This window comes from Apus apus, chromosome 6 (assembly GCF_020740795.1).
Source record: "Apus apus isolate bApuApu2 chromosome 6, bApuApu2.pri.cur, whole genome shotgun sequence".
NCBI lineage: Eukaryota > Metazoa > Chordata > Aves > Apodiformes > Apodidae > Apus > Apus apus.
The window spans coordinates 25,811,754-25,824,410 of record NC_067287.1 but is presented as its reverse complement, the minus strand read 5'-3'; the positions used below and the strand labels follow the sequence as shown (position 1 = coordinate 25,824,410).

At 39.0% G+C, this 12,657-nt stretch overlaps 1 protein-coding gene across 6 annotated transcripts in view; it reads right to left on the bottom strand.

The window, feature by feature from the left end:
- NBEAL1 (neurobeachin like 1) overlaps positions 1-12,269 on the bottom strand; it is an 86,459-nt gene extending 74,190 nt beyond the window's left edge. For all 6 annotated transcript variants that reach the window (XR_007889847.1, XM_051623043.1, XM_051623047.1 and 3 more), the window contains exons 1-2: positions 12,168-12,269; positions 11,340-11,625 (exon numbers count right to left, since the gene is read on the bottom strand). Coding sequence is in view for 5 of the 6 variants with exons in the window: in XM_051623043.1 (XP_051479003.1) it covers positions 11,340-11,390 (51 nt within the window). In the remaining variant the exon portion in view is untranslated. The remainder of the gene's footprint in view (positions 1-11,339; positions 11,626-12,167) is intronic.
- Positions 12,270-12,657: the final 388 nt, after the last annotated feature.

The following is a 12,657-nucleotide window of genomic DNA, read 5'->3' as shown; positions in this document are numbered from 1 at the left end:
GTTTAATAGATCACCAGAAAGTTAAATAGTCTTAAAACTTATTTAAGTCTGCATAATGCAGAATTGTAAAACACTTCATAACACTGTTTCAAATAAACTATTAATTGAGGGATTGGGAGGTTTGTTTTAAGGGACCTTTTTCCTCTTCATGTTTACAGACATAAAAGGCAACGTTTTCAGCACACATCTCCCAGCAGCCTTTATTTTGAAATACGTCAAAATGCTTATACTTCTTGTGAAGCTTTCAAATCTGTAAAATGCCAAAATAAAACCTGAAAAGCTTTGTGACAACAGCAATATTACAGTCAGAATTAATAAAAGACTTAATCATAAACCACTCAAAATTGGCCAAATTACCTTGACGAAGTCAATCAATAAATGCTAATTATCAAGGGAATCACCTTTGGACACAACGTTTCATTTTAATCACAATACTTATTTCTGAATCAGCTGTTGATACAAAAGAAAATAATTATAAGCCTCTTTTTTAAAAAATTCACACATGTATTCTGTTCCATTTTTTGAATGAAAAGAAATAGAGGGAAGTGTTTTATATTATAGATTGGAGTTGCAGTGAATCATGATAGAAAAAACTATTTTGGGACAAGTTAAAAAAAATGTTTAGCATAGAGATTTATACTAAAGTAAACCTATAGCCATCAATCATGATAAAATCTAGCTCACAAACATTAAAAATCAAAGTTAATATATTTCTTCTCTTTTCAAAACAAGAAAAATAGTTACAATCTTCCACTAATGCCTTAGGTTAAACAAAAAGACAATTATCAGTGAGCTGTTACTTATTTCCTCTCTCCTTCCAATCCCAAACAAAACTGGAAAAACAAAATGAAAGTTTTCTTACTAAAATGGAAGTGAAGCCTCTGTTTTTCTTTCCCTTGCTCTTTTTTTTGGTTGTTTTTGAATGACAATACAATTACAGCCTTGTAGCTTGAAACCGGCATGTGACTGGCTCCATGGGATGGAGCCAGTTAATCCAAACTCAGACTTTAATGCCTTCACGTTTGATAGGAAGTACCTCTAGGCAAGTTCCACACACAAGATGGCATACTGTACTTCAGCCTTTCAGAGTCCACTGCACAGTACACTTGCCAAGAATTTACCATACTGTGACGGACTAACATTCTATTAACATTCACTTTTCCCAAAGTTGACATAATGAAGCATCAGCAGTAAAATCCAGAAGCTGTATTTTAGGCCTAAGGGAACAAGAAGCATCCTAAATAAATTCAAAGGCAACTAAAGTAACACGATGTCAGAAGTCGACAGTGTCAAGCCCAAATTTAATGAAAATTCAAGTTTAGGAAATGTCTAGAGTTTAAGAATTTATTGCTTTGAAACTGTAAATTATGCCATCATTTTACATGAGAAAAGGGCCGAATTTTAGCAACACACACAAAGCCAGCTTTTGCCTCATCGACTTTCTAACTGTCAGTACGATGAAAGCAACAACAGAAGTTCCACACAGACAGACTGAAAGGAAGCAGGACAGTTCTATAACAGTACAAACATCAGCCTTTTATTTCACCATAACAGCAGCTAAATACTGTCAAATCTTTCAGCAGATAAAGGTTGTGTACAGCTTATCGAAAAAGTCTGTGTTTGTTTCAAAGGGGCATGTGATTACTTTATACCAAATAACTAAAGCAAATTTTTTATTTCTTTAGCTATGGATTGTTTGGTTTTGTTTTATGGATTGTCTGGGTTTTTTTCTGCTTGTTTTTGTCTCCCCAACCTCACCAGGCTTCACATTAACAGTCATATATTAACATTGTACTGCAGCTGAAGGTATAAAAATTCCTCAAATCCACCTTTCAAAAGCACCCTTAAAAAAAAATAATCAAAGACTCAAAAACAAGGACATAGGAGAATTTGCATTACTTGTGCAACTGCTGTTTATCATCCATTGCACTTCTCCTGATACAGTTTTTAAATAATTAGCACAGAGAAATAAAGGTCAGATTTCCATAAATAACACCCTTGTTCTCTATACCTTGCTTTATTCCCAAAAGCTCTACCCATCCAGTATAGTGAATGATGCAGTCACCTGCTGAGAAAAAACCATGCAGTCATACCTGAGCCACTGCACTCATTCCCATTTGTGAAACTTTTTTTTTTATTTTAGGTTACTATATTAAAGGACAATCCTTCTCACCATGGTATTTTCTCCACATTTGCTCTTGAAAACGTGAACACTACAAATCTAACCAAAATTGTAGTTAAAAAATAATAATTCAGGAACTTCAAAGAAAACCTTTTCCCTCCTTGCTCCTCAAAACATGATAAACCATGTATCCTATAGTTTCCATGAAGCTTCAGTCATTTATCAAGAAAATGGTTCATTCCAGTCCACCCTACATTCAGCAAAAGCACAGGCAAGTGAAGGCCAAGTTTTATACGATTGAATGCATTAGCCAAATAGTCATTGAGTTGGTAAAGTGATTTACAAGCAGCTTGCATCTACCACAACCATTTTCTACAAAACTTATGGGAATTACATCACTGGAAACTCTGGGCTGATGCCCTACATACATCAGCACTTAACATTTCCAAACACTCTTCCAAAGAAGCCAAGCATTTATTTTTTTTTTTTTTTTCATTATGCTTTTAGAATAAGAAGTTCCATAACTTTTAAGTTTTTCACTTCTTAACTTCTACTTTCACATTGAAAGTGAAAACAGGCACTAAGCCTTATGAAGGAATGATGTTTCCATAAAATTATTACTAAATATTAAAAGAATAATCTCATTGTCTTGATAAATGAGTCAAACTCAAATTGCTTCATCATCATTTTGCTTTTTATAGCTATTTCTGGCATAATTTCTAAACTCTTCTTTCCAATTAGAGTACTATCTTTTCAACCTCTGCCTCCTTCTTAGTTTTTACTTATCTTATAGGATACTCTTACAGGTTCTTAGGCAGATTCTGGTGAATGATAATTGACAATAAAAAGATTACCAATTCTCTCTATATTAATAAAAGTAAACTCATTCACTGTTTTCATTCAGACTTCAGGAACATGTCCTCAAAAATGTATCATCCCTATCCCCCACAATTTCAGTTTAAAAGCCAGAACTGCTAGGACTCATTATTTAAATAAAGTATATTTTCTATGTTAAATTGCTAATAGATACTTAAAAACTCAGCAGCTGCTTTGATTTTATGCTCTCTGTCCTATATAAGAATAATATTTAACCATTAATTTATTTTGAGGTTGTGTCTCTCCCTTAAATATCCTTTAGATAAAGCATTCAAAAGCTCTTAAAGCTTCTGGAATTTAACATCTTAAATATCCTCACTGTTTTAAAATAGGCTCTGCTTTTTGGCAGTAGTATAATTAGCCATTCCTATAGCTGAATTCCTAATTTCACACAGCCATAGTTTGCAGTGTTAACCAATGGTCAAAGAGCTATTTTGCACCACTTATTTCCACCGATTACTAGAGGTACACACAATGCTCAACCATAAATCATACAGTTTATTATAAATTATTTTAGTATTAGATAAAGCACCAACACAGAAATATTTTATCAGCATATAAATCCAACAGCTAATGTTTGGATTTGCAGATGCACAGAGGAGCCTTAATGAGATGTCAGACTTAATATAAATATAGCTTTCATTTCCTTATGTTTCCTGTTGTATCTCCCATCCTCCTTTACTGCAGCCTCCCATTTACTAGAAGACTAAGCTGAAAACTTACCTGAACAAATTACTTCTCTTAAAAAAAACCAAGATCCTTATCTGTACTTTCAAGAGGTGTTCATGATTTGCATTTTTTTCCTTCTTATGTATATACTTCTTTCACCAAGAAAAGATCCATAACTAAAGAAGCTCTTTTCTTTTATATGGCAGCTGTTTAACCTTTCTGGAACCTGTAAATATTTTAACAGTATCTATTGACAACATTTGGATTCAGGCACTAAGCCACAATGCTGTTCACCAGGCAGCTGGCAAGCCTTTCTCCCATTTCCATATTACAACAGAAACACACTGCATATTTGAGTTGATTCTGCAATATTCTTTTATCAGGACACATGCTATCCCCAGATCTGAACCAGTTTACCAAGTTAGAAGTGCCATAATTCAGATGCCACACAACATAGCAGTGTTTGTTAAATTTTCTCTTAAATTAGTACATCAACACACAGAATCAGAAGCCTGTGTTCCTAGCTTCATGATAAATCATTCCATTTAAGAGACACTTATCTCTTCATTTCAGTAAAAGCTTGATCTGAAATACACTTATAAGTATGATCAGAATTACATGTTTCTTATTAATTCTGTAAAGCACTAATCCATAAACCTGTGGACATGCAGGAATTTGAACCTCAGGCTGGACATCAGTAAAACACTGAATCTTGCAATAAAAGCATGGGCAAACCTCAGACACTTCATATTGCCAAATATATAATTATAATAAACAAAAATAATTTATTCTTAGCTTGCAAAATATTATGGTTTTCTTGCATCTCCATCTGTTTCGATTTATCTGCCGTCTCATTTGAACCTGAAGCCTGCATTCTCTGTAGCAGAGTCCCTGTTCTATGTCTGAATGACCATCAGCACAAGGTCACCCTGGTTCATAATTAAGGAAGGTAAGAACTACTATAAGTTAAGAGACTAATGTCTCATATATAAATGTCAATTATTTATATGAAAAGTTCTGTATTTTTAAATATCATAATGACATTAGTTCTTGGACTATGAGACATCTCTTTAAATAGCAGACAGCAAACTCAGAATTAAGCCTAACTATTTTTGTGTATCTATATCCATTCCTAATTCAGCATCTCAAAGACAGAACAAAGATATTTTACCATCACATGGCCACAAGATACTTGTGACATGCTTTTTTGCAACTTTTACAGGAGATTTATTTAGAACAATCTGCAGAGAAGATAATTTACACTGCAATTGTTTCATAAATCTTCACTCACTAGTTTTAGTAGAGGCATGAATTTACATGACAGTGACTTATGAAAAACTATTTTGACTGAACATTTGGTTTGCTCAAGCATTCGATCTAGCTGTAAGCTGTAAGCTGAATACCTCTTTATCTAATAAAACAAAGGCCATATATAATGATGTGATATTAATCACTGACAAATCAGCAACTGCACAACAAGGAAGGCAAGTGCCAGCTAAGTCAGGATGAGATCATATTTGGGATGCAAAGTTCACTGTTTCACATGGGGCTTACACTTTAATATCAAAGATTATATACTTGATTTACACACGTCTCACCATAACTAAGCATAACTTTGCTAAAACCACATTTCTTGGAGAAACACAGCTACATTATTTAGCTGAACAACTTCAGTCCTATCATGCTGCTTTATGCAGCCCTACAATAGTCACATCTAAAAGCTGATCTGATAATAAACCTTGTTTATTTACAAACATTCTTCAATTTTATACAGGGACAGAGGTTTAAAACCTCTTACAAGCCAAAACTCTTGTTATTTCATATAAACTAATGAACCATCCCTCGTAACTTCATAATATTCTTCTGGAAGGTACACATTTATTGTCACTTCCTGAACATCACATTACATGTCCTGATCTTTTGATGCAAGTGACTGAGGGATTAAACTGAACTACAAAATACTGTCTGTGAGGCACTACTTTGTAAAACATCATTGAAGGGATACTGACAATATGGCAGGACCTCTTTTGTAAGTGGGTTACAGTTAGTAGGGCAGCCAGTTAGTAGGTCAGCTTAGCAAGACCGTAACACGACACAGTGAGAAAACTGATAGGTTCTTGCAACTTTTTTAATATCAAGATTGCCCTTTTTATGTTAGTTTTGGCCCAACACAAGGTGGCTGATGGTAACAAAGAAGAAAACCCTTGAAAGGATCCAAAGGCATAGAAGTTTATTCTCACAATTCAAGGTCAAATTTATCTCAATTCTATATAGTATGTTAGGATGAATGGAAATTAGTCTGTTTCACAGACTCTTCTCACAGCACAGAATATACATTCATTTTAATGGCCTGTTTAGTCCTCATAATGCAAATGTAAGTTTATCATAAGCCAATTAAATGCACATTATACATTAAAGCTTCAGCTTCTAAGTATTTGCACTACAATGGTCTTCTCATCCTAGAGACAGCCACATAATTACAGAAAAGCTTGCACTGCTAGCACACCACAGTTCAGAACACTTCACTCATCAGTCTTCTGCTCCTGACAACAGAGAAATAATTGTTTCTCTCAAGACTACTTCTTTTCTGATTCAAATCTTCTGATCCCTGTAGGCAGCCTGTAAGGACCCCAGATGATGAAAAAGTAACTTGCAGTAACAGGAATTCAACCAACCATTTTAGGATATTTTTAGGATCATACATTATAAACAACATGTATTGTTTTTTTCTGTCCACCTTTTGAACTAGTACTAGAAAATGCTTTCCTATAAACAAGTACCACATTTCTTCTATGCCACAATAATAAATTAGAATATATTTACAATATATAAATACCCTTCACTATGCCAGAGAGAAAACTACAACATGTTTCTCTCAATAGAATCAGATTTTGTAAAAACACATGAGAAACACAGCACAACGTAAGAAAGCGCATTTGAGACGACAGCTTATACACAAGTCTGCTGTTCTGAACACAGCAAGAGATGCGATTGTCTGAGCTCTCTGCACTGGTAAAGACCAGAACTATATGATTGGCTTTACAACTGCTAACACACAGAGCCCCGACTGTATTGACAATATGAAGATTGAATGTTCCTTCTTTGAAATGAGAAGCACAGGCTAGAGAACAAACTCAGAGCCTTCTCTTCAAACTATTATATCACCTACAAAATAAGGCAGCGTTCAAATAAAATCTGGGCTTTACTGATGACCAGAGTGCAAGAAAAACCATTACAATACAAAGAAAACTAAAGATTTTCTGAGACATATGTGACAGCTAAGTGCCTGCATTCCACAGAATCACAGAATGGCTTGGGTTGAAAGGGACCTTAAAGATCATCTACTTCCAACCCTCCTGCAAGGGCAGGGACACCTCCCACTAGATCAGGCTGCTCAGACCCCACCCAACCTGGCCTTGAATATTTCCAGGGATGGGGCTTCCACAACTTTCCTGGGCACCCTCAAACTAAAGAATTTCATCCTAAGGTCTAATTTAAATCTCCCCTCTTCCAGTTTTAATCTATCACCCCTTGTCCTATCACTCCATGCGCTTGTAAAAAGTCCCTTCCCAGCTATCCTGTAGTAGGCACCTTCAGGTACCTTCAGGTACTGGAAGGCAGCTATGAGGTCTCCCCAGAGCCTTCTCTTCTCCAGGCTGAACAGCCCCAACTCTCTCAGCCTGTCTTTGTAGGAGAGATGCTCCAGAGGGTGCCTTTGAAACATGCATTAAGGATTTTTTTTTAATAGAGGAAAATATTTTTTCCATATGAAAGGGTACCTGATCACTGAGTAAAATAAAAAATACCAGAAATCCTGAAAAGCTTTATGTCTAAGAGTCTGAAATACCTACTAGAACAACTGGAGGAGATTAAATAGACAGTTAAAATCTTACACATAAAGACAGGTTGAATCTTTTTCATTTGAATCTGTGGTAATAGTTACTTCAGAGGATTATAAAACATGAACTAATTTTGTATACTGATACATAATTAACATCTAAGAAAAGGTTAATCAACTCATGCTACAGTAGTAATGTTACTGTGGCCATGCTGGTCTAAGGCTACAAGGCAAAACCCGCACAAATTACCTCAGTCACATGAAGATGAAAAGGTCAGACAGGCAGACATGAAAGCATGCCCTTTCCCCAGACTACTTCAGTTCATCTAATAGAGCTCTTCTCCTGCTGCAAACTTACTTTAGTACAGCATTTTCAGGTATGTGCTCCATATGCACTTATACAAGAAGTATAAGTAAGTATTTTAAGTTATTGAAGGCTTTGAATTGACAATCAATATTGTCATGGTCTACCCGGCCCACTGGAGAAAATTTCTCCTAGTGACTTACATACAAAGGACCTGTGTTAGCCATTCTACATTTAATTCCATTATCTCAAAATGCACATATTCTACATTTGGATGAGAGGACAGCAGCTCAAATTCATATCAATATTCAAGTAAATAACAACACTGTACATTGACAAATAACTGATCAGAAAAAAAATCATCAAAACTGAAAATAATTTTAAAACATGCCAGCAGCTTGCATCTTTATCAATGCTTTCTTCACATAAAACTTGACATAATAATTCTAAAAAACAATAAAACTAAAAAAAAACTCAGGGCAGGAACACCTCAGACTATTAACAATACAATGTTGAGATACAACCCCAGTAACTAAATTTAATGAATTTTTTAACTACTTCCACACGACATGAGAAACAACTACTTTCTTTGGGCATCTTAAAAAGCAGACCAAAATCGGCAGCTTTGTAGCTGCTACTGTCCTACAGCATAACTTTTAGGGGAACAGAAGCAGAAAAAAAAGTAATTCCAAACCCCAACCTTAGATCAGAAACTGCCATATGAAAAACCGCTGGATACCAACTGAAAATGAACTTTTGCAGCCAAACATACTCTTGAAAGAAAGAAGAAAAAGAAACCACATCATACATGTTACCATCCAAAGACAGCTTCTGCAGAGGTTCTAGTTACATGCTGCTGCCTGCCCCAACCTCCAATTGCTAAACTGCATGAGGGGCACCAAAAATAGAAAAATGCCTTCCTAATGTTACTTTGCACAAAGTAATTTTTGCAACTGACACCTGACACTGTTAGAGGTGTCAAGTGCTCACAAAGAACAAGAGAGTCATGAGCCAGGATAGATGGTAAGATAGTAACACAGCATTATCCATCACTTTAAAGCCTCAAAAAACCTTGCTGCTGTAGCCCAGGGTGCTATATTTACCATACTATAATGATGGACCCGATTATCTAAAAAAGGCAAGACAAACATGGCTACTTACTAGCAACAATCTGAAGCATCACACAAAAAAGGAGCTTGGTTTTCACTGTTCCTTTAGTTAACAAGGCTGCAAAAGCTAAAGACATATATCTGCTACTTGCAGCATAGCAAATTCCTAGCTCACTGAACTGCAACTCTGCAGCCGTTTCTGTAATTTGGAGAAATTGCCTAGCTTTCCTTCCCAGAACGACAGCCACAACAAAGTCATTGACAGTGCAACATACAGGATATGTTAATACACCTGGGCAGCCCTAGGTATAAAGAGACTTCTCCCTAAAGCACTATATCCTGTCAACTGGTGATTATTACTACACTTTCCCATTTGCTAGATGCTCCGAGGATAACAAAGTACAGCACACAGATGTTTTCAATACATGACTGAACAATCTAATTTACATTAAGGTCTAACAACATTTTACATCCCAAGAACTAGCTTCTTCAGTTGCTCTTAACTTCACCAAAGTTAATCCAAGATGAAACACTGTTATGCTGCATGTCTGCCTCAAACTGAATGAGATAACCATTTTAACTTGAACCAGTTGAGAGAGAGAAGGAGAAAAACAGTTTTGAGTCAAGCACTTTTTTGAACAAGTGTAGACTCCTTTTTTGGAGTCACTCTAGTTGCCTTCAAATTTTGAAGACAACTTATTTTACTGTTAAGGATGTCCTTATGAATATATGAATCCATCTAATTGTACTCTTAACATACAGGTCCGGAAGAAAAAAGGACAAAAAGCTCACGGAAGCTTAGCATATAAAAAGATTAATTTTTTTAACAGTCCATCCTCCACCATCTGAGAGCTGACTCTCTCCAACAGAGAAACTGAACATCCTCTAAATTATCTAAAGCACACGTTTTAACTAGCACTCCTTTATTTACACAAACTTCCTGCTAGCATGCAGACAACATGGAGATAGAAAGCATACAATCTGAATGAAAGGTTCAAGGAAAGAAGGAAAAGGTGTAAGACAGACAAAATAATTTAATAAAGAACTACAGAAAAAAAGAAACAAAGACTGGCTGGGCAAAACAAATTTAGAGCTTGGCTCAGCTCTACAGCTCTGTGTCTCCCAAAGCTGAGGAAAGCCTGGATTCTTGGTGTCTGTTCCAAGTGTCTGTTCTTTTCATATCGATGAACTCACTGGCAAAACATCCATCTGCTCCAGTGCTAGTCCATTTCCTACTGCCATTAGCATTACTACATTAGTTTAACAGTCTATGCAAATGTCTCAACCCAATAGATCCGCCCCCAGGGGTAGCAGTAAAAGTCATACCACGCTGTTAAGTTTGCACTAGTTTCATTTTTAACCACACATAGAGTATTCGGGTTACACACTCACACAAAAAATTAAGAAAAGCTACAATTAAGACTGCTTTGTGGAAACTTCATCTGCTGCTTTGTGCACTTGTGTTATTAAGATAGTCTGTACTTAGTCTCACATTCTATGCTCTTGAGGTGGCCCTTCTATAGAAATGAATGGGGAAGAAGAACAAGAGAATGTTTGCTCAACCCTTAATGTCCTACTGGTTTGAAATGTAAAGAAACTTCGAAATATACAAGACATGAGAGTGCAAAGAGAAAAGTCAAAACAAAACTGGAGAATAAGACTAACAAAAGCTATCCTGCCACTGCCACCACATTCCTATATGACAGTAGGCCAGACCTTTCCCCTGCCTTTACAGTTTTATGGTTTTTTGTATATTCCTTATTTTACAGATATCTATTTAGATAATCTGCAATCCAATTTGTCTACGTGCCCAGCACACCTAGTGGCAATTGAGACCTTTAAACATATGAAGTGTTTTACACCATAAAATGCAAATGGAGGCAGAGCAGTATCTTAATAACATTCCTGCCAGGTGAAGGAAATTCATTACTATTAATGGAGTACTAAGATGTTACAGTGATAACCAGCAAAGGAAGGCTCAGGAGTAACTTAATAAATCTGCTCTTTTGGAAGGCTTTCAATATTATAGTTTAAATGAAACTAGACCTGCACAGATAACAGTAAGTATAAAGCTATGTACTAGAGAGCAGTAAATTGAATTAATACAATACAATATCGTGGCCCTCCAAAACAATTATGTGAACATATGCATTCACATAGTTAAAAGATACAGTAACTGCTTAAGCTGAGCCATTAACACTGTGCAATTCACACCACACACCCAAAAAAGCTCAACCTAAACAGCAAATCAAGAGAGGTTGTAAACAGTGCAGAAAGAGCAGTTACATCCTTACAGAAGCTAGAGAAGTCTATGCAACTTCTAAGAAAAAGTATGTGTTAAAAGATATTACAGATACATTGTAGATACCTCACTTCGAAACACACGAGAAATAACAAACAACCGCCCCTCCAAATATTTACCTTACTGCAGTAAAGCATCCAAAGCTCATACAGCCTCTCTCGCGATGCCATTCCTTCCCTTTCTCTTTTCGTCAATAGCAGCTACTTTTGTTCAAGATCCTACCATGCTCAGTTCCCAGGCGCTTTTTCTGCAGTTTTTGCTTTATTAACCCGAGGAAAAGTCAGGGATGAAAATAACAGGGTCTCAGCCACTTCTTTTCTGGTATACAACGTAGCACAACACAAGTAACTGCAGACAAGGGTCAAGCATGTCCGTTCTTCGTCAGCGCTGCTTCGGTTTTAATCTCTGAAAGTGAAAACACACCCTTCAGGCCTTTGGTGGAGGAGGAAAAAACAAATCCGTACTTAAAAGCCCACAGACGACCTCGGGAACTACGCGGCGGCAGGTCACATTGTCTTCGTCTCTTGACATTACTGCTCCTAAGACGGAGAAGTCTGGTTTCTGATTTTCGGGGTGTCTTCTCCTTTTCTGCAGAGAGTCAGCGGGAGGGGAAGCAGAGGAGGGTGCTGCTCTGAGGGGATGCGGAGCCCAGAGGCCGAGGGGACAGGCAGCGCTGCTACCGCGACTCCCGTCACCGGGCGAAGGGGAGGGGAGGGCCGCGCCGGCCCGGCGGCGACAGCCACCGCCCCCCTCCCCTCACCCCGGGGCTCCGCAGCCGGCTCCGGAGCCCAGCGGGCCCTGACAGCGGCGCCTCCCGCAGAAGAGCGGGTGACCAGGCAGAAACGCCGGCCGCGGCCTTTCCCGTCCCCCGCGGAGCGCGGGATAAGCCCTGTGCTGCCCCACCGCCCACGGCCGGCCCGGAGCAGCAGCCCCGCGCCGCCACCTACCGCGCCCTCGGCCTCCTCCAGCTGCCCCGCTGCCACCGCGGCCTCTCCCCGCAGCCTACCCGGGCCACGGCGGCTGGCGGCCGGGCAACGCCGGGCTGGAGAGGAGGCTGGGCCTCGCCACATCGCCCGCCCCGCCTGCATTCCGGCACACGCCCCGGGCCGCGCCGAGGGGCGGGGAGGCCGCGGGCGCCATCTTGCTTACGGGCAGGCAGCACCTCCCCCGCAGGCGGAGCGCCCGGCCCGCACCCGCTCCCGCTCCCGCATCCGCTCCCGCCCGGCCGGGCCGGGCCCGGGGCTGCTGGCGGGGCTGAGCGCCGCTCCGCGGGGCGGGACGCCTCGCAATGCCCGGCGGCAAAGCGGCTTCGCTGGCCACGGCGCCTCGCGGGAGCAGCAGGTGTTCCTGCCGGGCGGCGCGGCGCCCTGCCGCGTGAAAACATCGGCATTCCCAGTCCGTGTGGGACAGAGCTCCTCAGGAAACTTACATACTGCT